At 44.3% G+C, this 27,808-nt stretch overlaps 1 protein-coding gene across 1 annotated transcript in view; it reads right to left on the reverse strand.

Moving 5' to 3' along the window:
- tmeff2a (transmembrane protein with EGF-like and two follistatin-like domains 2a) overlaps positions 1–27,808 on the reverse strand; it is a 96,850-nt gene that overhangs the window by 19,589 nt on the left and 49,453 nt on the right. The window contains exon 4 of the mRNA XM_062403447.1: positions 27,445–27,471. Within this exon, the coding sequence (XP_062259431.1) occupies positions 27,445–27,471 (27 nt within the window). The remainder of the gene's footprint in view (positions 1–27,444; positions 27,472–27,808) is intronic.

Genomic DNA, 27,808 nt, shown 5'->3' on the forward strand with positions numbered 1-27,808 from the left:
AAAAAACCTCTTCCTACCATCCAGTTTCATGTCGGTGTGGCGCGTGTGCTAAGCGCTAGCAGTGGGGAGTGAAGAGCTGGAGGTAACTAGACTGAAAAGGTGGAGCTAATTAAAAATAATGAGCTGTGTGAGTAGTCTCTCCACCAGCTGTCTCAGCTGCTGATATCACTGGCCTCAGCGGAAAACAAAACTAAATATCAGTTCACCACCGAGATCCAGCAGCTCTGAGACAAACAGCTAATGTTTGTCCTCAGCGCCTGATGGAAATATGAGGGGGGGGGGTCACGAGTCCTATCATCAGTGGACAGTCCACTGTGCCGTCGTATAGAATCCAATTTCCCTTTAAGTGGCACTCAACATTTTTTACACCTTAATGAGTTGTGCGGCGGCGGCTCTGCACGGAGATTTGCACATCAGGAGAAGGACTTTGGATAATGCCATCGGGTCGAGACCTAATCTGTCACAGGAGGGGCTGCACCTCAAGTGGCTTGTTACGCTGTAATTCCAACTCTGTGTGCATAAAAGAAACGACCTTTACTACGGAAACTTGTTATTGGTCGTATCTGTAAAAAAAAAAAAAAACGACGTTAGAGATGAAACTGCTCAGGTAAATGCTAAGTAGCTGAGTTACTACAGCCACTGGGGATGGTCAAGCTCCGGAAACCCTGGATCCTGCATCTATGTGTGTGTGTGTGTGTGTGTGTGTGTGGTGCAGTGTGTCTTCAGTCACACTGCAGACACCGAGGTGAACATGTCGTCTTCTACGTACAGCAGTGGTCGGTAACTCGGTCAAAAAGAGTAAAAGCACAATATTCACCTTTCTAACTTCCCTCTGCACCAGAGACTGTTTATAAAAAAGCTTTGCACACAACGTCCAGGACATAAACCATAAAAAGTGACGGTAAATATTTGATATAACAGTTTGAGGAGGACTCACTGATGACAAGTAGCTCCAGAGCATTGAAACAGGCCAAGAGAACAGAACGTTCCAAACTGGCACTGTGCGAGTTTACCGTTATAATTTTCATGGGCCCCTCTGTGCCATGATGAATATACATGTGTTTTAAAGCACAGATTGTGTGAGGCAGGCTTTGTGTTATAGTTTGTAATCTCTGTGTTGAGCCACAGGGACTCACAGGCTGGGAACCACTTGTTTTGTTACCAGTAAATTGATCTTGATGTGTACAAATTAAAGTCCCCCCCCCCCCCTTTTAAAAATGCACCCATGCAAGAAATGCTGGCAAATCGGAGTCTTCTTGATTAATATACTTCCAGGGCTCGTTTTCACTTTTGTTCTCTCGGGTGTTAAAATGTGCACGACAGCTCGAGTGTGTACAGGCTTTTTTTTTTTTTTTTAAATCTCACATCAGAGATTAGGATTCTGTCGACACAGGAACCACAGCCGATTGAATTATCCAGGTGTGAAACTCTGGCCGCTGAGGTAAATGTAATTTCCCTCATTTCCACCTGTCGTGTACGTTGTGGTGTGTGAACTCTCCCCCAGCCCTCCCGTGCCTCTCTGCACTAGCCGTACTCCGGTAAGTGATCAGCTCCACATAAAGGATTGTGGGCAGGCAAGCGTGTGAGCTCTCCCACGACTCTCCTCTCCTACACGAGAGGAGGACCGGGGGGGAGACGGCCCAAACACCTTCTCTGCAACACCAGCTTGGATTCCTATAACGCACACGCCCGTGGTACGTGCACAATGCAAATATCAACCCTCGTCTCATTTTCCTCTTCTCTCTCGGCTCACACACTCCCCCCCCCCCCCCCCCCCCATGGTGCTGCAGACACAATTACCAGAGGTGACTGGGGACAGGCAGTGTTTTCCACTCCTCAAATCCCTGATAGAGTCTCCTGTAGCACTAACACAACATCTCCCCTGTTTGTGTGTCTGCTAATCCCTGGAATCAGCAGACACGGCTCTGTAATGACTGAAATGATTAGCCCTCCTTGTGCCCAACCCCCCCCCCCCCCCAACCCCCCTCCTACACCACACCTCGTATCGATCCACCCTTGGACCAGACCAGACTGCCCCCCCCCCTCCCCCCTCCTCCTCCTCTGCGTTTACTGTCCTCGGCTTACCTTCATCTCTAACACATCTTTTCTTTCTTCTTTGTTCCATTTGTTACAGTCGGGCTCAATTTAATAAACACAATTCCCCCTCTGTGTAAGCTTTTGTGCGACTTTAGCACAACGTGGACGGGGGGGGGGGGGGGGTGGGGGAGAGGAAAGAAAGAGGGGAAAGTTAAGATTAAGTAACAAGGAAGAGAAAAGGAGATTAGAGTGAAATGATGAGTTAAAGCAGAGATAAGCAGGATAAACCAACAGAGGAGCAAAGAGGGGTGGATCAGTCACAGTGGGGCTGGGGGGTTCCCTCCCAGGGTTAAAGACTGCTTCTAATCCTGTTACTGGTCCCTGGGCCTCTGCACTGCCGCAAATACCATATGCACGCACGTAGGCACACAAAATTCACATGAAACAACAGAATTCAGCAAACAGACACTTTCTGTATTTAAAGCCTGGACTCCAGCCAGGCTCACCAAGGTACCACGGAGGATGTGAAAGGTTTAGTGTGAGGGAGGAAACCAGCGTGACGAGCAGAGAGCGAGCTGCAGCAGCTGGCTGAGCCGCTCGGTGGGAACCAGCGCTGCTCGACTGGTTCAGCTCCTGGAACTTGTAAAACAGATTCACTTTCAGCCACCGTGCACGGACGGGTTTCTGTGAAGCCATCGCAAGTACGACTGCAATTTACACTTCGGCTTATGGACTAACATATATAGTAAATACTGATATGTAATACTTATATCCTGATGTGAAGTGGGGGAGCTACGTGTAGTTCAATAAGAACTGCTTTGGAATGAAGAAACGACAGATGCAGTGAATATTCTTGGATGTACTTGGAGGTGTGAAGGTCCTGGAAACCAGTGAAAAGGGCCAATGTGAGGTCACATGGTTCAATGGCTGAGGTGTGACACTGTTGCCAGGGTGAGTCACTGGTCGCAGCTTTATGGCTGCTGGAGAAAACCCTCCCATAACACCTGGGTTAGTGTTAACCAGAAGAGGAAATGCTCTGTGTTCTCACAACAGTGAAAGTGATGGCCCCAGCAGCAGCTGCCATTATGGTGCTAAAGTCCCTGTGACTGCAGTGACTAAAAGAAAACAACCGTCTCAATCTCAATTCAATCCAGATTTCGCAGAGTCCACGTTGGATGACCGGGTTTAAGTTCTTCAGCAGAGATGGATAAGGGGGGAGCTGTACTGCTTAGATGTGCCAGGCTGATACGGTCCTATTGATATAGACCCGAGGCAGTAACTCCAGCCAGAGGTGCCTCTAATTCATTTTGACTCGAGGGCACTGAGGGTTTTGCTATTGTATTTATTAGTCTTTGGCTCTCTGTCTTTCGTCCGCTCTTTGATATCATCGTGCTCTGGATGTTAAATCATACAAGTGCAGTGTCCATTCTAAACCCGCCAGTTTGAAATGGGCTGTCTGCTCCGCCTGTGGCTGATGCTGCCGACCAAGGTTTATCTATGGACGCACAAGAATTCAAATTTCAGTAATATTGTGTGTCGAAATCGCACAACGCCTCAACACTGCTCTTCTTTGGGGCCACTGACATCACACATCCACAAGTGTGAAGCCGGTGAGATGAACAACAGTTCCACAGACGGACAGCGCACAATGCATCTGTTTTATTTTCATCAGTGAAACTAAAAGGGAGTTTAACCGAGAGCCTGAGAGATGAGAGGAAGAGAGATCATTCATTTGAGTGAGCATAGAGATAGAATGAGCGACCATTTCAATGACACACACACACACATAGACACACACACACACACAAACACCCACAGGAGATTTAGGGCACTCTAGCGTGCAGCTATCATACGGATGATGGATGAAGCCCACACACCCCTGGAAAACCGAACAAGACCACTACGACCTTGGTTGCAAACACACTGGGGGAGAGAGATGGGTGTGTGTGTGTGTGTGTGTGTGTATGGGGGGGCATCGTACACACACGATGCTGTGTGTGGTCATGGAAACAGACGCACAGTAAGCCCCACGTGAATCCTCACTGTTGTCACTGATTCACCCTTCAGGAGGTTTAGACTTTGTTCCAACAAAACATGTTCACAGGGATTTATTCAAACTCCCCGGAGCATCAGAGCTGATTTGTCTGAATATCATGGGAAAGTGTGACGGCGGACATTTCTGTGGCATTCTAATGTGATGTTGTTGTCATCATTCTACACACATGTAATCTCAGTTGTATAGATACCAGCACACAAGACGAATTCTCAAATACAAGAAAAGTTATCCAGAGAATGATCGGACAGTGAGAAAACACCCGCTCGATAATAGAAGCTCCCTCTGAAATGTGTTAACACAATACAATTAAACAATAACACAAACTAAAGCCTCCAGATTAGTCGTCCAGTTGACTCAGCACTCTGTGAATCTTCCTGAACTCAACATCACATCCTTCAGAAAGGTGCAGGGCCTGTTCTATTAGAATGCATTAGCTCGAGCAAGGTGTTCCTACTAAATTATAAATACACTCAATCGCATTGACTGCTCCCGAAGACGAGCGAACAGGATAAATGCACGGAACCAGGAAAACAGAATTATGCCTATTGGCAGGTGTGATACATCTTACCCGGGGGCTGCTTGCTTCCCGTAAATGGACATGTGAGCCATGAAAGGTGATACAGGAAGCAATGAGCAGGAGATAATGGGCCAGGACGATGATACAGAATCTATGGTGCGGTCACGTTGTATTAGCATCACCCGGACACCGGCGCACGCAGTTTGACGTCTCACTCGTCTGAGATGTAATCTTTGAATTGCATGGGGAGCTCCATTAGAAGGAGACCCTGCTGACAATTCAACTATAAGGGCCATCAATCAGAATGACATTACCAACGGGCTGCTGCTGCCCCGAGTGGCTGATCAGATGGGGGACGGGGGGGAGCTGGGCCAGAGAGTGATCCATAAACATAATGGACATCAATATTGAAAAGATGACAGATGAGACTGCCGACTGAGGCCGAGATTCAATTCCTGTTCTGTCCTTTTTCCTGCGGGACGCCAAATCTTCACCGAGGCTATTTTTGAGCCATGAGACCAATGAGGAGAAGTTTAATTCCTCCAAGAAGTGAGCTAACGGCTGAACCAGGTCAGTAATAACTCATCACATATTTTTTTCTTATTTAATATTAAAATGTTAATGATAACGGTTTGTGTTAAAATCTTAAAATTGACTCAAGGTGCCTTCAGAAGTGGAGTTTCCATTCATTTAAAAGGAGATGCAGGGAGGAACTCTTTGCTTGGGCTGCTACTGGATCACACCAGAGTTCATATGACCTCCGGATAATGTCCCCACACAAATGTGTCTCCTTCCACAACAACACAGAAATCCCCGGAGGGACGTAGAGTAGAGCAGGAAGCAGGAAGTACCGTCTACATTCCTCTGCGGAGATCTGGTGTTCTTGTTCACAGCAACACTGGCGTCTGCCCTGAACACCAAAAGCTGGTAGCCTTTCCAGTTTGACATAGTCTAGATGCATTGCACCACTCTGTCATTCTGAGATATTTCCAGTTTTGTGTCCACATTGTGAGACACTACTCTCCGTTTCACTGTCCTCAACAAATTGTTGTGGCACAAATGGCAAGCCAAGCTAAAGACAAACTTCCATTACTTCTAGATTCATGAAGCACCCACAGCAATCGCCCACAATGACACTATTACACTCACCTACTGTCACATACAACTTATCAAATCATTTGCCCTTCGCCTCCTGCAGGTTCCGCTGTGTACAACCTTTAACGAGGAGATGGATTCTAACACTCTCCAAGTAACTGAATAGAGCTAGTGTTTTCAATTGTGGTGTCGCATTGCCTTGATCTAATGATCTAACACACCAATAGACACACACACGCAGACACACACACACACACACACAGTGACCTCTGACTCTATGCCTCAACTCCCCCACTAACCAGGTGCACAGGCAGCCAGGTACATCCAGTGCCGCCAGCGACCGTGAAGCCGTTAATGAATCCGTGGACGAGGTCCCCTGCTGGGTCAGAACCTTTGTTAACGGATTAAAAGGAGGAATTATGGCTTTAAAACTTCATCTTTCGCAGCTTTGAGGGGATAAGACCCTGGCTTCTCTTCTCTTCTCACCCGAATGGCTCTTTCCATCCTGTCACCTATCTGCAGTGGACCAGAGCTCTAGGAAAAGGGCATCCAGGCTGCTCACAAACACTTCAGCAAACGTGACCTATACGTGCACCGGGTACTTTTCTTTATTCCCATACAACTTGTTTTTAGTTCTCAGATTCTCTGGAAACTGATATTTAGAAAAACAAACTGAACATGTTGAAGAACTAGTAGAAATTTAAGGTTATGCACTTTGCCAACCTTAATAAATATAACGGATATCGGACACCATTTCCATGCCTGCACGTTAAATATGAAGCTAGGAACCAGGAGGCAACAACCGTAGCTTGTGGTAGCATGACTGGAAGCAGTTGGAAGACTGATTCTGCTTTAATAACAATTAAGGGCAACTGTAAAGATTACTTAAAGGTGAGATCGGTTCATTTCTGAAACACTTTTTTATCATATTTGTTGAAATGCTCTACACGTCCCGATAGTGATCAATACAGAGTCTCATGCTCTCACTGCACATCTTCTGTCACACACCTCTGTAGCAGAGTGGATAGACAGTAGTTAGTGAGCAAGTCACGTAAAAGTTGGCTTCTAGCAGTCGTCATCACGTGTTTAGGGGGCGTGGCTTTGACGAGAGGGCCAGTGGGAGGAGCAGACTGGTTGTAGTGTGTTTGGCTAGCTAATCCAGGCTTAGCTTTATTGACACGGTGTTTGGAGTCTCCGCTGGTTGTAATAAAAGGACTAAATAATGCTACTACCACTGGTCATGCAAGGCCAAGAAAGTGTTTGGGTATGATAATATGTACTAAGACAAGAACCATAATCGTAAGGGGGTAGGAGTCACTTTAACCACTATCTGGGATTGTCAGTTGGCCATGTGCATTTATAAGAAACCTATAGACACCGCTTTCTTCCTCTGTATTTACTATGCCTTACCCTGCCGCTGTGTGAACAGTCCCTTCCTGTACTGTGTCCCAGGAAACATCCTGATTCTAATCTGTAAACAAGCTGCCCTAGCCTAAAGCAAGGCACATTGGACTTCAAGTAACACAGAGATAAAACAATGCAGGCTATTCTTCACTAAACAAGACAGCCATCTCTTTTAAGTTTGATTTTGACTGATGAATTTTGACAGCACTCACTAAAATGTATTTTTCAATCAATCACAGAAAATCATTCATGCTTTTGTTTGGACTGAATTGAACTCTATAAAATAAAGAAGATGTTGATGTGGCTGCCCTGCTTTTGTATTTCTTCCACCTTTTGCAGCTGCTACATCATTTATTCTACTACAAGATCTGCTGAGCAATTGACAGACCATTAATTCTCATTAATGCAGAGTTTCTTTGGTCCGAGGAGCATCCACTCTCTGTGGAGCATCGAGAAGACCCTGTTAGATACAGAGGGATGATCAGGTAAACAACAGCAGAGTCATTGAACCCTGCTTCCATCCACACACCTGGTGAATCTCTGTTCTCTCACTAACAGAACAGTTAAACTGGACAGCCATCTAATGGGACTTCTCCCACTCACAGTGCTTCACTGAAAGCTGACTCAGTGAATCCATCCCAGACAGCTCATTACAGCTGGTCTCCCTCCCTGAGTGGTCCGAGTAACTGAGTCGTCAAAACAGAACAAGAACTTAAAAATACGAGGTTGAAGTTCAGATTCCGGAAAGAAAAACGTCCAAACGGGAGTTTTCCTCTCTTGCTCTGATCAATATTTACATTACAGCTCAGGCATGTGATATTGGAGCTTTATAAAATCTTACCGACCAAATAAGGACAACATGAAGACGAATATGAACAGGATGAAGGAGATGAGCCATACACGTACAACGATAAAAGAGATTTAATGCCATCGCTTGCAGTTATTAAAGGGAAAAACCTATAATATCCAAATAACATCTTGGTCAAGCAAATTATCAGGTAAATGCTCAGGACATCTTTTCCTGCTTTCCATCAATAATGGTCCAGCACCTGTTTCCTGCTTGCTGTGCCAGTTGGGTTAATGTTTTTTCCCCATACTGGATTACATATACTAGTCATATGGTTCTGTTTATTTATCCCTGCCCAGCTTTGCCGTCCTTGTTTTAGCTGTGTGTCCGTGTGCATCTCACTCTGCATGGTGATTGGGTAACTGTGTGTAAGCAAACCGAGAGCCACAGGAAACCGGAGTCAGATTCCTTTTGCACAAACATGCACTCGGCCTACGAGGCGGATTCTGATTGAAGAAGGCTGATAGCACCAGCAAAACCATCAAAATGCAACTCATCCCCACTGTTTGACCAGTGCTTTACGCTGGTCTATCTCTCCTTCCCTCCGGTGCAGCGTTATTTGTCCTCATACACATGGATTTTATGAATTTCATATCCATATCGCACATCAGCATGCTTGTTGGAAATTCAATTAATTTCCCCTCCCTGCTCGCACTAGCAGCTATAGGCTCTCTAACCTTGGCATATTTAGCATCCTTGCCCAAGCACAATAGGGAGAATATACAGAATGAACAGACAGGGTATCTCTTTTTTTTCTTTTCTATTTCTATTTCTATATGCACCCTTGTGGAAAATTGCTATGTGCTCTTGTTTGCTGAGTGAATCCGCTGCAAAAAATATACCGTTTGATGTGGTTTGCAAGGACGTCTGTGGCCCAACTGAATCTACTCTGTGCATCAGTGTAGAGCTTCATTGGACAGCTGCTCAGATTATATATCTTATCCTGGGATTGTACAGTAGAATTACCTGAAATTATCCAAGCAACAATCTTCCAAATGCCTTGACTGAGCAAATATTACGACTTCCTCAATACACTGCTCTACCTTTGGGTATTCAGGCAGATAGGATCAGAGAAGTGATACTGTAATGAAAAGAATACGCTGAATTTTTCTATTCTAACAGACAAACCTGATGAGGTGAGAGAGGAAAATAGAAAATATACAGCAGGCTGATTGAGCCACAATACTAAGAAGTAGCAGATCTCCAATATGAAAATATCAATAACAATATCACTCTGCTAAAATCATTTTTCTTTTCTTTTTCACTGAGAATTGTGCTGATGAAACTATAGACACTTCTCTCATATCTTTGTTTTAACTATGAAACAACAGCCGAGACTAATTTAGCTTAGATCAGCTTCGGTCTGCCTCTGTCCAAAATTTCAAAAAGTTAAAAAGATTCGCCAAGCTACTATTTACAACCTGAGACAAACTCATCCATGCTTTGCTGTTTCTGACTTTTTGTCATATGCAGAAATTTGCTTTAATGTAAAAAAAAATGGGATCGGTAAGAGTTTTCCCTACAGAACTTTTAAATACATCAAAAGAAATTGTTCATATCCGAAATTGTTTTATATTTCCTGTGGATTAAACCACATGTCAGCTATTGTTAACAATAATATTCACGTTGTTGTTGACATGCAGCCTCTCAACCCATCACCACTTGTCCACTGCTTCCCACATCGTACGCTAACAAGTTCCACTTGTTCCTAAAGGCCAGCACGTCTGCTCGATGCAGCCTCACTCTCAAGGGCTCGAGTGACTGAAATCAGGTCCATCAGTTTGTAAACACTTGGTGATAGGTGTCCTTTCTCTTGCCTCCATTATCACACGTTCTAAAGTATCACGGGGCCCATCCCCTTTTCTGCTTCACAGCCAGGACTGGGATCGTCCAGGGTGAGAAGCGTTCATTATTTTACACTCAACGTTTTGATCGTTTAGAGTGTAACCATCCAGGAACTTTTAGAGCTCTGCACGTTTCCATTATGCTCTTAAAACAGAAAGTGTGAGTATGGAAGTGCGCACTGTGAAACCCAGCAAATGCTTCAAGTGTTTTCCAGCCGCACCACAAGTAGCTATTGTTCAGTTGCTGAAGAGCTCGTGCTCACTACAGCGGTTCTACAAAATAAAAGTCATTTTTCTGTTCACATGTTGTAAGTTCTGTATAAGCACACAGCCGGGGACTTTGAAATCGTGCTGAAGTAGGGACGACAGGTGTCACACCTTCTACGATGTCTTTGTGGAGTTTTCTAGAACCAAGTTCTACGTCTTTTTTTCAAATACTCTCCCAAAAGCATCGGCTGATTAATGTTAAAAAGCAGCAAACTGGTCCTTTAAACTCGTCTGTGTGTGTAAACCCCCGAGGCGGGAAGGAGAGAAGACGAGATGAAAAACAGAGGAACGACAGAATGACAGGCGGATAACAAGACGTGGGAAAGTGTGTGCTTTTAATCTGTAACAGTCTTGTGTGAATCTCTATATCTGTGAGGACCGAAGGAGGAGGGATGAGGTTGGCTTGGTTTAGTATTCAGCTTGGGGTTGAAACATTTGTGAAGCAAAAGTTATTCTGCTATATCATTGTTCACGTATGACGGTTATATTAAGTTTGATTGGTTCATTTGACGGCTAATATCGTTCTTACAGATTTGTGAAGCAATCTGCAGACAAAGCTCACAACTTTTCAAAATAAAAGCTCTGTAGAGTCAATCCATCATGAAAACGGTTTGACCTAGTTGCTGACGACCGCTCTAGTTTATTTGAGGACGTAGATGAACATACGTATGGGAATGTGAGGTTGCAAGTTTCCAATAATACGATTTGTGTTTAATACATTGCTCTAAGGCACCGAGGAAGTGTGAATGGTTGTGAGTTTCTGGTATTAACCGGCCGGTACATCAATGCAGTCGAATATTGACTTCCCACTGGCACCTGTCCAGATTTAAATCCTATGTTGGGGCTTAGATTTCAATTAGATCTGCTGAGATTCTTTTTTTTCTTCCATGCACCCCCGAAGCAGCTATCGGGAACAAGTAGCCACTCGATGTGGGAAGCTACTGAACCGGTAAAAAGCTTTTGAGCTCCCATGGACGCTCTGTACCTGACAGTTGTTTCCAAAAGCTCCAGTTTCACTTTGCTACTTTGAGCTTTCAGCCATTTACAAGTCACTTGTGTTGCAGCAGGTATTTGCCATCTTGCCTCCCACCAGGGCTTTCAAAGTGCAGGGCGGGGGGGCGGGGAGACATCTGTTGTGTTACTTTAGTGGGTAGAGAGCTACAAGATTTGGTTCTGCTCGAGTTGCTTGGAAAATATAAATGTATGATGAAACCTTAATATCCTTATCAATATGCCTTAAATGCTTGACAAGCAAACAGAGCAAAGAACATCATCAGTGATGCTGTTTCGAGGCAGTTGTGTGGCGGTCGTGTAGCAACAAAGATACAAATCCAAGAAAACAAACCGCACTGTGCTATTGAAAAACCTCAAGTACACGGCAAAATGTGAATCTAGTAAACACACAAAACGAGACAGTTTGTGGTGCGGCTGCTTAGAGGCTGACACGAAATGGATTGATATGATATAATCTCTGCTGAAAATCCATGCTGCCATTAACTCCAAACTTAAAAGCCCTGAGAGAAGCTGACTTCAGCGTTCCTGTCCCCCCCCCATAATATTTATTCCATTATTACTGCGAAAGACATTACATGTGCTGATGCTTTTACTGTTGAGCGATGATGGGGAACATTGTGAGATTTCAGGTGATGGGATGCAACTGACCCCAGTGACTCTGCTGAAAGTCCATGTAACAGACCAGGCTGCCCTCTGATTGGACAACTTGGTTTGTCTTCTGATTCAAGTGTTAAATCAGGGTCCAAATTTGTATTGATTGCTAGATTTGACATTTCACAGAATCTTTGTGTGACCAACAAAGTGTTGTAGCTTTATTTTATATTGTTGACTTACAACTGCAGTTATATGTGATCGGGACTTTACAAGCTCAAAATTGTTTTAACCCTATTTGAGCTCATATAGTTAAAAACTCTGATAAACCCACCGAACACAACCTGCCAGCAACTTTGTTAAAACTTATTTTTTACAGCCTCTTTCTATCAAAGATTGCAGAAGTACATTTCTGGCCATGTTGGGCACGATCAGACCTTTTCCTATAGCTGAACTGTAATAAGGGAGAAAATCCATGTACTTCTTAAAGTGGAAAAATCCTTTAAAATGTCAACTGAAGCTAGTATGAGCTTGTGTCCCCTATCTTTTACAGTGTGCTGGTGGCACAGGGGCACTACATCACAGCCTCTCTGGACAGAGGGAATGATGGAAGCACATTACAATAATAGATTTTTTTTTTTTTGCCATAGAACAACATATGCACATGAATACTGTCTCCGAGCAGACACCCCTCTGACATTTCCTGTCTACTGACCCCTCTATGGACAAACACACACACTGGGTGATTCTGGCACCGTCTTGCTCCTTCTGTCCCCATCACCTGCTCGCTCCATTGTGCCTGGGCAACAGAGAATCTCTGGAAATGTCAGCTTCCTGCCTGTAACTACACTGAACCGACTTCACTGGTGTCAGCTGGCTGCCTGCCGAGCCTCGCCATGCCACTGCTAATCTCGCCACCGGCCTGTGAGGCCCAATCTCACACCGCTCAGTGCTGGAGAGGAGCCGCGGATGGGCAGACGGTGGGCGAGTGGTGGCAGAGTTCGGTCTCAGGGGTGGAGGAGGAGGAGAAAACTCTGAGCTAATGGCTAATCCTGTGTGCACAACCGGAGAGGTTTGGCCAGGGCTAAAGAGAGAGCTACGGGGAATAGAGGAGTGGGAACCAGACCAGGCGAGAGAAGAGGAGCTGGGGAAAAGGCAGGAAGAGTAAATCCATATTAGGGCGTGGAGGAAAAAAAAAAGGTTGCTGGTCGCTGGCCCAGATATGACAGCACATACTCCTGCACAGTGCCTAACCAAATAATCACACTGGAAATTAATTTAGTTTGTGCATCACTGGGACGAACCACATGATGTGCAGTCCACATGTTACTATGTAAGGAAGTGAGACAAGAGTCTGAGAGTTTGCTTCAACCCGCATTGTTAAACTGCCTTTTTTACTCATCAATCTAAATTGAAAGACCAATAAAGACAATTAGAGATAGCACACTTAGAGATAGAACATATAGAGATAGCACATATAGAGATAGAACATATAGAGATAGCATATATTTGCTGAAACTGGTCCTCAAACTGCCCTCATGGTTAAATTGGTATAACTGAACCCCAGACATCCTGTTCTGGGATGGGGGAAGCTGCTGGAAGGACGGCCATCTCTCCATCAATCAGGCCTTTATGGTAGACTGGCTCAACTGCAGCCACTTGCAGTAAAATGCACATGACAGCCTGCTTGGCATTTGCCAAAGGACATTTAAAGGATTCTGAGGAAAAGGATTCTGTGGTCTAAGAAATATAAAAATAAAAATTCAGAAAGTCCCTTGAAAGAAACCTGCTCCAGAGTGCAACTGACCCTGAGACTGGGCCAACAGGTCAAATGTTAGCACAGCAATTACCCTGAGCTTTCAGCCAAGACAATCCTGGAGTGGCTTCAGACCAAGTATCCGACCGTCTTTAAACCACAAAGAGAAACTGAGGATTGACCTGAAGACGGCAGCTTGAGAGGATCTGCCAGCATGAATGTGATAAAGGACGCGAGAGGTCAGTCAGAGTTCAGAGTGCTAATATACCTCTTCAGTGGAATGAACAAAAATACTTGATACCAGTTTTAGAAAAGCTAACAATCAGTAAACTTGGCTTTGGGCCTCAGAGAAATCCACAAATCCTTTCAGTTCCTGAATCCTGTCTAACTTCATCTACATCAGATCTGTGCATCAAACAGGCTCCACAGAAGAAAAAAAACCTCTCTCTCTCTCTCTCTCTCTCTCTCTACATGGAAAAGCAACTGACCTGCAAACAGACATGAAAACCAGACTGTGCCAGTGAATTCTGACGAGCCTGCTCTTGGATTAACTGAGGTTTCTATGGCAGTGAAAAGCACTGTGAGGGAAAAATGCCAGGGAAATATTCCAACAGAGAAAAGAAGCTTAGACTCCAAAGTGACTTCTTGTGCTCTTTATGTAATATGTGATACGCTGCTGTAGATTAATCTGGGCTCAAGAAGACAAGGGCCTCAGAGTGAACACATGCTCACAGAAGACGTGTAGTGAACAGTCAACGAGACCCTCACTGTGCCTGTCTCCTAATGTGACATAAGGAAGAAACATGGTGAACACAGGTGTCACCTTTAAAGAGGCAACTTCTGTGAAGGCCATTATAGGAAAAGCACCTTGAAGATAAAAAACCTCGACTTCAATGAGCAAATTATGAAAAGGCCTCTTCATAATGAACCTGACGCTTGTACATGAACCGACTCCTCTTTTATAATCTCTGCTTAGTTCACATATTAATCAAGAGAAATTTCTTTTAGGAAATATACTCAAACTGACCAACGCCAAAATATATTATATTCCTTCTCTTTGAAATGTGTATCAAAACATTCCCTCTGTCAGATTTGAAATATAATATATACTTCTCTGGCTCAAAGACATTACCTGTGCAGATTTTTTAAATCTAATGTTATTTGGCGTATTGAAATAAACGCCACTCAAGAGAAATAAATAATGACCGCTTCTATTCAGAATGTTTTTTCTATATTTATCCTCCTACACAAAGAAATGCGTGGAAAAAAGCAGAGGAATCCAAAAAGATGTCCTTTGAGCAAAGCATCTGACTCATACACTCACCATTATTTTTTTTACTGCACATCACGTTCGAGTGCACATATCTAAGAGCCTTTGGAGATTTAATTTGGAAAATAAGACATAAAAAGAACTTTAAAAGAGAAGTGGTTCCTAACTTTAAATGTGAACACTTAAGAGAGATCAAAACACCAAAGACAAAAAGAGAGAGAGAGAGAGGAAATGATTAAACTCTGAATAACATTTAATGTGATGAGGTCAGGGCAGGTTAGGCTGCTATATAACTATAAGTATAATTTAAAGTTTTTATCCTCCAGTAACCAAACTTGTAACTCTGGTAATTGTTTCACATTCATCTGTAGGGAGTGAACTTAAGTGGTCCTTGGAATGATGACATCCCCTATGTGGCCTTCATCCACCAGTACTTGACACTGATTGGTTTCTGACATCTGCTGTCGTTTCATCTTTTGTATTCAGTAACGTTTATTGAATGTAGTGCTTCGAAAAGAAAAATCTTCTTCCCATTTGAATGGAGAAAATTAATGAACTGGTTCATTTCCTTAATTTCATTGCCACTGTATATGACCACCAGGAAACTGAACGTCCTCTTTGAGTAATCGTTGTATATCTGTCCTTGGAGGCCAAGACTGTAACTATTCCAAAACACTGATCCTGGTTCAGTTTGTTCCCGACTGAGAACACCTCTCACTCAGGAAACTTTCTCTGCATTTCTTTGGTTCAGACAAAACCTGAAAAGTCTGAAGGTCAAAACAAAGGGAGGTGTTCTGCCTGCCCTCAATGTCCCTACTCCTTCTTCGATTCGATCTGATGCATTCTGGGAGATACCGTGTGTGCAAAGGTGAAGCCCCCCCCCCCCCCCCCCCCCACCACTATGCTGGACATGTGGAGGACTAAAGGAAAGACATCTATCAAGCTCTTATTCTGAAAACAGAGAATAACTCAATCTCGGCTCATTATCCTCATTTTTCCCAGCCTCCAATTCATCAGTCAGAACGTTTAATCACACTTTTCCCATAGATGCAATTTCGGTGCGTAAACAAACAAACAACAACCACTGTCCCACAACTATCAATTCATTTAATACCTCAAAAAGATCAGTGTCCCTGATGTAAACAAACTGCCAGCCACACTGGGCTTTCCCAAAGCACAGGGTAGAACTTTTGCTTTCAAAACACAAAGCCCCCCCAAACACACACACACACACACACACAAGCAGACACGCACACAATTTACTGCCACAAGGGATTCACCCACTCATCCTGAGATGAGTGTGATGAGTGTTGAAGTTCATAAATAAACAGCCCTCAGATGTTTACATATGGAGCACAGCGCTGCAGAAGGTCTCCAGGGAGCCGCTGAGGAGCTCATTTGCATCGTCGATGAAGGGAATCAGAAATCACTGTCCTTCTCTATGAGCATTCTAACTGTATTTACATCAGGGGGGGGGGGGGGGGGGTCGTTACAGACACAGAGTGAAAGGCAAATGCAGTTTATGCGTACATACATGTACTTGATTGATATAAATGATTGATAAACAGAATATATGAATGTGTCTGAGGCCCTTTCTTAGCGGTTCAGCTCAGGGTCGTGTTGATAAGGTTTGAAGAGCGATGGTCTGGACTCATCTCGGCTCTGAGATTTGTTGGTGCCTGAGTGTTTTGTGAGACGTTTGCATCACTGACATCTTTCTCCTCCTGTGGTCCTCTTACTGCTCCACCAGGTACATGATGGTAGGATGAACATAAGGTGCATGTCACACCTGGGAGCTTGTGCGATGACCTTGGCGTTGGCTTCCTCTGTTCCACAGACATCGCTGCACCGTTAAAGGGATAGTTCACCAAAAAAATGTCAGGGGCAAACACTGTTTCAGCCAAAGTGACCTCTTCTTCAGATGTAATAAACCACATCAAAGCACAACATGCCTCTATTCTGCCCGACATTCACATTCTACTGGAAACAAGGTCATTTACACAGGTTTGAAGCCTAAAAGTCCACTTGATCCAACGCACACGCCAAATGTGCCCTTGGGTAAGAGTGTGAATGGTTTTTGCAGGTGCGCACGTGAACGTTCCTCCGAGGAGACTATCAGAGGACATTTAGGCTAAAAACACAGTGTAAATAACCTCATTTCCTGGCTTGCAGAAACTTGGTTGACTGTTTCAGTTTCATATACACGTTCAGTGGTTTCCATTCGGTTTGGAGATTTTATGTGACGACTGCTTGGTTGGTCAATTTGTACCATTTCTTTTGTATTTGCTGATATTTTACTGTCAAATTTTAAAGAAGTAAATAATTGGTATATTAATAAAATACAGAAATGCTTGTTAGTGGCAGCTCTGTTTGAGGTTATATGAATCCTCTGCTCTATTAACGGCTGTAAGCATCAGCTCCAGTAGCACGACATAGAAAGTTAATGATGAACAACAAGATGAGAAAAACAACGGACGAAAAGCAACAGCAGGTTTCCAGCAGATGTGAGACAGTAGCTGCGAGTGCAACCCCTGTATAAAATGACCTGTTCTGGGTTAGTGCTCAACAGAACATCAGCAGAACACTCCCTGTCGCAATTACCTTCAAGCAAATGAGAAAATGTTCCTTTCCCTGCTTGAATGGACCAACAGAGATCACTACAGTAACCAACCTTCCTACCTTCCTTCCTTCCTTCCTTCCTTCCTTCCTTCCTTCCTTCCTCCCTCCCTCCCTCCCTCCCTCCCTCCCTCCCTCCCTCCCTCCCTCCCTCCCTCCCTCCTTCCCTCCCTCCTTCCTTCCTTCCTTCCTTCCTTCCTTCCTTCCTTCCTTCCTTCCTTCCTTCCTTCCTTCCTTCCTTCCTTCCTTCCTTCCTTCCTTCCTTCCTTCCTTCCTTCCTTCCTTCCTACCTACCTACCACAGTTCGCCTCTAATGAGCTGTGCTTGCTCTCCGGTGACAAAGGAAATGACAGCTGCTGTAATTACAGAAATGCGTTGTATCACCAAACTGAAACTTGTACAAAAGGAATCTGCAAAAGGAAGGAAGGGGTGTGTGTGTGTGTGTGTGTGTGTGTGTGTGTGTGTGTGTGTGTGTGTGTGTGTGTGTGTGTGTGTGTGTGTGTGTGTGTGTGTGTGTGTGTGTGTGTGTGTGTGTGTGTGTGTGTGTGTGTGTGGGGGGGGGGGGGGGGGGGTCTCACGAGTTTATCAGCATGGCAACCGAAAGCCTGTGACGTTGAGAATAAATTGAGCAAAGCAGCACTGATGGAGTTAATAACGGTCGTATTCCAATTCAGATGCAGAGATGCAGCTTTATTGTATCCCTCCTTACACATGTTTTATTCTATTTTTTTAAATCTGACTTACATTAGGCTGCATGACATGAAATCCCCGGGGGACCGGCCAGAGCGGCGAGTGGGTGTCTCCGCCGCCTCGCGACAGATTAACAGCCGTCATTTATCTGGGACATCCTATCTGTTTTCCCCGAGTACGCTCTTTGCAGACATGACAGATCCACTGTAAGTGTGTGTGTGTGTGTGTGTGCGCGCAGCAGATGGTTATGGTCCAATATAACTGAATATCACTGAGCTGATATACACTATGTCACGTTTTCCAGGAAGTGGGGAGATACGATCTGTCGTTTCTTTTATTATCCACTGTTGTGTTTTGACATCGTGAGCAGCTGCAGCCTCACGTGCACTTTTTACAATCCAGTGTCCCTCCAGTCAGATGTGACGGCTCACAGACGCTGACCCTTAGTTTACACTCTTACTGGAAAGGGCCGGTTTATGACACTAGCCATTTAAAAAACACACACAGGGGCAAATTCATGCTGGAAGTGACCACCTGATCCCCCCCCCCCCTCCCCCTGTTCCTTCACCTAATCCCAGTCAAACCCAGCCATTACAGAAAAGCAATGTCCAATCCTCCTCCTGCCTCTCCATCCCAATCTCTGTCCATCCCTCCCTGTCCGTGGGCCTCGCTTCAGTGCAATCTCCCCCCCCCCCTCCTGTGCCACTCTCCTCGTCCCTGTTCCATTATTTTCAGAATGACAAAAAAAAATACATGACAATAAAAAAATCCCCGATGCCTGTGAGAGCGGGGGTGGGGGGGCCGGCCCAGAGGTGACCCCTGCTATTCTTGCCGGTCTCTGTCCCACTTTTCACCCGTCTCTCCGCTGATAGCTCTGTCAGGCGGCGGCTGCCACTCGCCACTCGAGCCGCCTCCTCACTCCAGATACTGTCTGAACCCTCCATGCTGCCCCAGCCTGGCTCATTTCATTCAGAGCCTCTGCTGCACCCACCCACACCCACACCCACACAGACACACACAAACACACATGCACACACAGGCAAAGGAATTTTTAATAATAACTTCAGAGTGGCATGATTGGATACGTTCCCGTGGAGAGACGGAGGAAAGGCAAGAGCAGCAGAGTTGAGAGATGGGAAATGAGGGGGGGGGGATGAAGGGATCTAACGACTTTGCTTCTATCTCATTTGCAGATCCTATCCCTCTCGGTCTAGATTACAACGTTATCCCTGTGCCAGTATAAAGCCTTCTGGGCCGAGCCTTCTCCTCGTGTCCTTAACGTATGTTCTGTGAGACCGAGTCAACGTGGAGACTGGATCTTCATAAGCACTCCAACAAGCCTCATCTGCCCGTCCTCTCCACACACTGCACCCTGCGAGGCCCAGGGTTTGTTTGTGTGTGTTCAAAACATTCATCTTTATTTCATCATCATCAGCGTGAATCTCAATATTAAACTCGGTAGAACGATAACCAGCTGTTTGGCAGATGTTTATCCAAAGTGACTTAATATGTACAAATGAAAACATCATTTTTTTCAGCAGAGCCTCTTTGGGAGTGAAATGCATTAACCTGTAAATGTGTTTTTATTGAATTAGCCCGCACGCTTTAGGCTCAAGCTTCTTTCTCTCACACAACTCTGCCAGCTTGCCACGTCTCTACTCTTAATGAAGCTACACTATTTGTAGGGATCATGAACACAGTAAATAATTGGTTGTTTTTCTGCAGTTAGAAATGTGCATAAGGTCAAAGTTCACTCAATTTGTATTTTTCTGTTAGTAATTTATTAATGCCTGAAGCTTGTCTTTGTTAAAATTGTTTCTAGTTCTGCAAACCTGTTTTTTGGGGGGATGGCAGAGCTCTGTGTATGTTGTTGTTTTGAATATACTGATGTCAAATATGACAACTCAACGGTTTGTGTCTTTTTAACCTTTGATCCTGTTGGTTTTAGGATTTTAAATGACATACACCCTCTTCCATCACCAACGTCACCTGCGTCTACTTATACTTGACACTGATTGGTTTGCATCTGTCTATCTTTGACCCCCGACCCAGACCACCTCCTTTAGTCAAACTTTATTGTTGTCACTTGGTCTGAAGCACCTTTCACACCTTGGCTTCAGCCAAACTGAAAAGGCCAAACCAAGGTGTGAAAGCTCCCTAAGGTCACACAGGTTTACATCAATATTGATCAGCTTCAGCTCTTTGTGACTTTATGAGTTTGGTGAAAACATCTCATCTGCCTGCAATTAGAAATATATAAAGAAACTAAACAGATACAAAGATCAGCCGTGTTGCATTTGCCATATTCAGACATTGTATAAGGTAAAAAGAGACAGAGGTCGTTGTTGACCGCTGGCAACCAAAAGTGAGGCAATTTGCAGAAACGCTCTTTAATGTCGACCTCATCACAAGAAGGGAAATTACCACCAATGGAAAGGTTGTTAAACTATGTAAATGTTTAAGTAGTTAAGATGTAATTTCTACAATATCAGCAGCATGTGTTTATGGTAAATAAAGTTTTACAAAGTGCTTCCTCAGCGTTTAAGACTCTCGTTAACACGCCAACAGCATTTTTACAATCGCCTTCCAAAGTACCGATTTTCAAAAGCTCCCATTTTATGTGTGTCTGTGTGTACAGAGCGTTCAGGAAACAGTAAGATCACAGCTCACTTTGTGCATTCCCACTGTGGCTCTGTGCAATGAGCAAGTGTCAGACACAACAACAACAACAACAACTATAGCACCTACGTACTTGTTTCTTTGTGTTTGTTTAGCACTGAGAGGACTAATTAGAAGTTTACAGCTAAATTCAATTCAATTAAATATCCACAGTAATGAAGACAAAACTTTAATCAACTAAAATTGGTTAAGGTCAGGGGAAGATTATTGTTGTGGCCATGTAACCGGACAACCTCCAGTCTCCTGCATGAATGCAGCAGAGCACCCATCTACTGCATTAGCCTCCAGACCTGCTCCCTCCTGCTGTGCTACATAAGGAGAACAACATCTCCTACATTGGGCTTGAATCCCAAAATTTTAAATGTAGAATTGTGCAATAAACTCTATTTCACGATTGAGACTTTAAACCCCCGTTTTGTTGCCAACAGAAGAGTGTGAGTGTCTTCAATGATTAAAAATGATTTGACACGTCCATGTCAAATGTTCCTCAGTAATTGGAAGGAAAGGTTTTGTGATTACAGAAAGATCTCTGTGTGCGATTAAGTCTGTTTTTAGTTCAAGAACATTGTGCGACTCCAGCTCCGAGAGAAAAGCTTTCCCTTAATATTGAAGATATTGGTGCAGACTGTCAACTTCAGTAAGGTTCAGACTTCTCTCCGAGGCTGGAAGCCTATCTGCCCTTCGGCTTTCACCTGCCTATTAGGGTGGAACATATTGGCTTGATAGGTTCTGGGTGCGTGTGCGTGTGTGTGTGTGTGTGAGTAAGACATGAAGCATAGAATGACCAAATAGGACAGACAGGGACACACACACACACAGACACACACACAGAAACGGGTGGGCTGGCGGTGGTGAGCCTTATCGTTATGCCACAAAGTGGGAAGATTAGATTACTCACCTCCCTAAACCTCTAACTGGGTTACCATAGCAATAGCAGTGTGACTGGTGCACCAGTTCGTGGTTGTGGAGGCTGGACCAGTCGCCAGGGGAACCGCCGGGTCACTCCGCTCCTTTACATGAGTTACATCTTTTCTATTCTGTTCTGATTTCAAACATGTCGGGGACTACGTGGTGGAGCTCATCAGCAGGACAGCGTTTGAAACTAGAAAAATCCTCCTGCCGAGGAATTTCAAATGGGTGCCTAGAAATTTGCCGGGTCGAGAAGAGACTAGTTTTTTTGTTTTTTTTGGGGGGGGGGGGGGGAGAGACAGACTGTGTCAATTTGAGAGAGGGAGAGACAGAGAGAGAGACCCAGAGAGAGAGAGAGACCCAGAGAGAGAGAGAGATACCCAGAGAGACAGAGAGACCCAGAGAGAGAGAGAGACCCAGAGAGAGAGAGAGCCAGAGAGAGAGAGAGCCAGAGAGACAAAGCGAGAGAGAGAGTACTAGAGAGAGAGAGAGAGAGACCCAGAGAGAGAAAGAGAGAGAGAGAGACCCAGAGAGGGAGAGAGAGCCAGAGAGAGAGAGCCAGAGAGAGACCCATAGAGAGAGAGAGAGACCCAGAGAGAGAGACCCATAGAGAGAGAGAGAGCACCAGTAATAACTGCAACACTTCTCACGATGCACTCTGGGAAACAATGATTCCAATAGGCTGCAAGAATATTCACAAAACTCAGATTTATAATATATATATGTAAGATGATAGGAAAGGGAATAGCTTATTACAGAATATTAATTCATCTTAATGTTAACATTAGGCTCCTCCATTCATGAGATTTGATATTAAACATATTCCACCACAACATTTGGAAATTCAGTAAAACAGTAAATCATGGCGTCCTTCCTTCTATAATCATCTTTGTGCATTGCTGCAAACTGGTGGACGGAGATCCATTAAAATTGAATTCATAATTGCAGCTTATTGAAGCCTCGCCCGTAATTCTAATTAATACAGTGCTTGCAAATCCATAGTGTTGCTGGGGTCTGATCATTAGATTAATTACCCCAATCACGCTATTGTATTTCAATTAAGCCAAGTGCAGTGTTTATCTTTTCATTAGTCAACACTCAGAAAAGTAAATGTGGAATGAAGAGTGGCGACAGGGGCGTGGCGCTCGGGTATACAAACACTAATCTAATTCTCTGATCCACCCGCGGACCCCGGGTCTAATCCACAGCGATGGAACGGCAGGATGGTGATTTTAATATCCTCGATTTTACTGAGAAGCTTGAAAAAGTCTGCAGCTAAACAAAGCGAAGGGAATAATAGGAGCGACGCACAAAGAGAATCAGGTGGTTGAGAATACGGAGAGAGAGAGACACTTTGAAGAGTGCCCCATAAATACTGGTAATTAGACTCCAGGCCGTCCCCGTGCTCTCTCTCTCTGTCTGCGGCTAAGGACTCATAATGGACTCGCTTTTTTTACCATTCACACTGAGAAATGGCTCCGATAAGTTACGGGACACTGTTTCTGACCTTGACAGAGCGCTTCATTTAGATAAGAGTTACACTTCAGAGCTGCGGTGAAATTAGGTCACTTTACTGCCGCCGGGCCACCGAACCCACGGAGCAGGACTTGGGACTTGATGCGTGAGTGTCCTAATGGCTCCTGAGCTGCTCTAGCTGGTTCTATACAGGAGCAATGAAGACCTGAAGACTTGATATTGAGTAAACGCCACATAGAAGGCACAGAGATAAACCACATGTGAGTCTTTCATAAGGTAAACCTAAGGTTACTGGTTATCGAACTAATATTGCAACAGGCTGAGAAAACAAACCAAAAAAACGGTTTCAAAACGCCCGTTAAGTGAAAAAAGAAAATCCTTGATCCTCACCAAAATTGAATGGGTTCTTTCTTGACCCAAACTTCATCCTTCCACCAAGTTTTGTGGAAATCAGTCCAGTGACTTTTGTATAATCCTGTTTATTAACTGTCTAGCTTTGGAGAGGTTAGCAGAATAACTCCTAAAGTCACCAAATTGCAAATTGCAAAAACTCATGTTTCTTTATCAACATGCCTGATTTGTTTTAATCAAGACACAAGAATTATTACCTTCATGGGAAATCAGTGAAACATTTTAAATTAGTTTTTCTTCATATCAACATCAAAGTTGAATGGGTTCCTCCCTGACTCAAACCACATCCCTCCACCAACTTCCCCGGTAATCCATCCAGGAGCATGGCCTATGTGTGATTTTGCTAAAACATGAACAATATCATTTAAACACAACATTTGGCTTATAATATATAGATGTAAATATGAAAACGACACCCTTCTATATAATATATAAGACTCTGTGCTCGTCCACTTCGGTGCAGACGTCTCCCTCCAGCTGGAGCTGTCCATGGTCCTGACACGTAGTGAACAAGCAGCTGCTCCAGCACCCAGACGCTTTCATGGCAATAAACCCAAGAGTTACTAGGAAGTCTCAGTCTGAACCACAGCAGTGGGAGAGCAGAGTCACTGCCGTCCATGAGGCAAGGCTGCTGGTCCGGCTAAAAATATCTCTGCAGTGATCTCACAGCCACAAATCTCCGATCTCAGTCTTTTATATCTTTTTCTTTTGTTTCAACAAATGAGCTCAACTCTCTGACCGCTCTTTATTTCTGGACAGGAAGTGTTGAAACCCGTACGAATCCCCGGCCTGGCTTGCCCCTTTGTCCTGCCATGTGAGTGCAATTCAATTTCTCCACTGTGCAATTTGATTTGGACAAATGTCTGATTCTGCCCGAAGGAACCATGTGACCGCGCTCGTGTGGTGAGGGCATGTCGCTGTGCAGTCGACTCGTGTTCTCACTTATCAGATAAAGGACGCAAATACGCAAGAGGACTCACAAAGAGCCAGCAGGAAGGCACACTTGATGCATCGTGGCTGCTCTACACAAACACACACACACACAAACACACGCACACAATCACACCAGCCAATGAAACTGGCAACTACCCAGCTGACCCAAGTTTTATGTGTGTAGATTTATCATTGACCATTAAAATACATTTGATTTTTACCAGGACGGCTCCCCACTGCTGGATTCCTCAATAGGAGTCCAACCCGCCTTTTACAACCACTTTCTTTAACCTTCTCCCCCGCTCATAAAACACCAGCAGCTCTCCTTCCCCCCCCCTCCCTCCTCCTTCCCTTCCCTCTCTTCTACTGAATCTCTCCATCTTTTCTGACCTCTGCAATGATTCTATCTTTCCAGGGTGTGTTTGTGTTACTCTTCCTCTTGCCCTTGCCCTCTCCTCTCCCCACACCTTCACTCCTATACTGCACGAATACCCTCTCGGCCCCCGGAGCGATTTTCTCCTTAATTGTCTCTCGTCCTCTTGAATGATCGATTCCTCATATTTTATCTGACAGCTGGAGACTGAGGAGAGAACTCCAGCTTCTCCTCTGAGCCACGGAGAGGTCTCACGAGGTCGGCGTTCATAATAAGCTTTCATAGAAAAGGAAAAGCCTCTGTCACTTGGTTTGAGCGGATTGTTTTAAGGTGCATAATGACACCAAAGTCTTCCCCCACCTGATGCTGTCCCTGTGCAATGCTGTAACTCCATCTGGAGCTGTGTGTGTTGGTCGATGATATTATGAACAACATTCTGTATACAAATCTACAGGGATCACACGCAGTTTTATTCTAAGGGACTCAATCTACATTTCTGGTATCATTTTGCTTATGAATCCTAAAGATTCCCTAATAAAGACTGAATTTATTAAAATGCAGTATTTATAGTACTAATCCCTGCATTAGTTTGGAGGAATAACGTGTTTATTTACGTGAACATCATCTAAAATCTTAATTCTGTACTGGATGTTAACTACTTTTGTGTTTTAAAAACTGCTATTTTCATTTTGTACTCTTCACAGCGCGTTTTATTTCCCTCATAATTTTTTCCTAATAAAAAGTCCTGTTATTTAAAAAAGATAATAACATTTTGTGAGTCTGCTTGTTGAATTACACAGGGACACACTCATCTTTGTTTCTTTCCAATAAGTGATCCCGCGAAGCCCCATCAAATATTACTGATAGGATTTTCCTGACCAGATTCGCTAGCTACCAATTAAGCTAATGTTAGCCTCATGTGTTTTCAACCGGTTCTTTGACCTCATAACAAACATGAGATTGGGCCGTTCCACATGTTAAGAATGAATAAAGATGAGGAGGAAGTAAAGAGGAAGACATGTGTCCTCCTCCTCGAGTTGGGAGTGGCATAAAACCTCGAGTTCCAGGTTTTTGTTTTTGTAAACATATTCAATCCATAGGACACACGTGTTTATTTTGTTCCTCTTCTTCTTTCTCCTGCCTCTTATCACCGTCCGTCCTGTTTCTCTCCCTCCGTCGCCTTCTGCTTCCTCAGTTGCCGTTATCTTTTTTGCGACTCTCCTCGGGCCATGTCTTTGTCCAGCCCCCCCCCCCCCCCCCCCCCTCCCTCTGTCTGTCTGTCCCTCTTGTTGACCCAGCACCGGTTTCATTTCCGCTCGTTCATCCAACTGTCTGCCATCTTATTTTGGATGGGGGGGGGGGACTAATCTCTATTTTTTTTCAATCTCTGTCTCATATGCTTTGGTGAAGCTCCATGCTGGAGAGTTATTGAAGGAGCTGCATGGGTAAACACACAGGAGGACCAGTGTAAATACAGTATACGCACGCACACCTGCAGACTGAGGGATAAACTCCACAGCCGACTGTGTCCAGTCCGTGAAGACGTCAGGGCCGAGGCTCGTTAGGAGATTAGATAACGAGTTAGAGTCTCAGTGGAACGACACATTATTCATCTACTGGAGGTTTTTACATGATCAGTTATTCAGAAAAGCTATTCATAAGAAGTCAGTCACAGCCCGAAGCTTATTTCCATCTTATTACAATAAACGCTCAGTGGCTTATCACCACCTCTAAACTCCCATCTTCTCTGGGCTCCAGTGTTCATTAACTGCAACAACAAAAACAAACAACAATAAGAAAAAGAACAATCAAATCATCTCTGACCTCCCGGACCATACATCTCCACGATGGTATGAAAAATCGGCTCAGAGAAAGACAGAAAATAGTTTGGACCGAAAATCCATCATACATATTTATTTTATTTATTATAATTATCTGCTGCACAATCATCCACCACAGCCGCAGCTGAGCAGAGCTCTCGTCTCTCATGTAATGAAGAGCAGTGACTCACAGATAGTCTTTCTATTCTGCAGATTCAATGCAAAGGAAGAGCCGACTCTGAAATGTGTCCTGCAGTGGATATTACACAGTGACAGATAACGTGACTGTTTTACATTTGATTTACACGATTGGGTAATGATCAAAGTAGGTGGCAGACCCACCCCCTTTTGGCAGTTTATTAGGTACAGCAAGTAAAACCAGCAGAGTCTAACACGACAATCATCAAGGTCCTAATGTTTGAGACAGAATCTGAGGAGTTGATTCACTTCGGATCATTTTGGAGGTTACTGATAATTAGCTTCCTAAAAGTGCTAGTGGATTATTTAAACCCTTTATACGTTGAGGTTCTATTTGTTTATTTTATTTATTTTAACATTGATCTTATGTATTTGAATATTTTGGATTTATTACTTTGTACTTTATAGATGAACTGACTTTCCCAAAGTGTCCCAAAGCATGTGTGTGTATCCTTCTGTTCACTGCTACAGCCGATCATACTTTCAGTGAACAAACACAATGAGCAAGAAGCAGCGCACGAGCTAAAGCAGAGGAGGAGGAGGAGGAAGAGGAGGAGGAGGAGAAAGAGGAGGAGGAGGAGAAAGAGGAGGAGGAGGAGGAGGAGGAGGAGGAGGAGGAGGAGGAGGGTGAGTCATCTTACCGTCGTCTCCTGATCCTGAGCCGGCATCTGCAGAGGAGAAGAAAAAATTAAACAGTTATTAACCTGAGGCTCAAGCGGCAACAGACATTAGCTGAGTAAGCGAGCATCTGCATGTGTGAGTGTGCGTCTAGGCCTATGCGTGTGTCTGTATGAGTGTGTGTGTGTGTGTGTGTTAGTGTGTGTGTGTGCTATGCGGGATGTGTTTGAGCGAGAGGAGATTTCTCTGAAGATAAAGCAGAAAGTGATACTGAGACTCAGAGTTAAAATAAAAGAAGTGCATGAAAACACCTTGGAGAGGCTGAGGAGGAGAGTGGAGGATGAGGAGAGAGCTGGAGATTGGAGGATGAAGAGGAGATTGGAGGAT

This window comes from Platichthys flesus, chromosome 13 (assembly GCF_949316205.1).
Source record: "Platichthys flesus chromosome 13, fPlaFle2.1, whole genome shotgun sequence".
NCBI lineage: Eukaryota > Metazoa > Chordata > Actinopteri > Pleuronectiformes > Pleuronectidae > Platichthys > Platichthys flesus.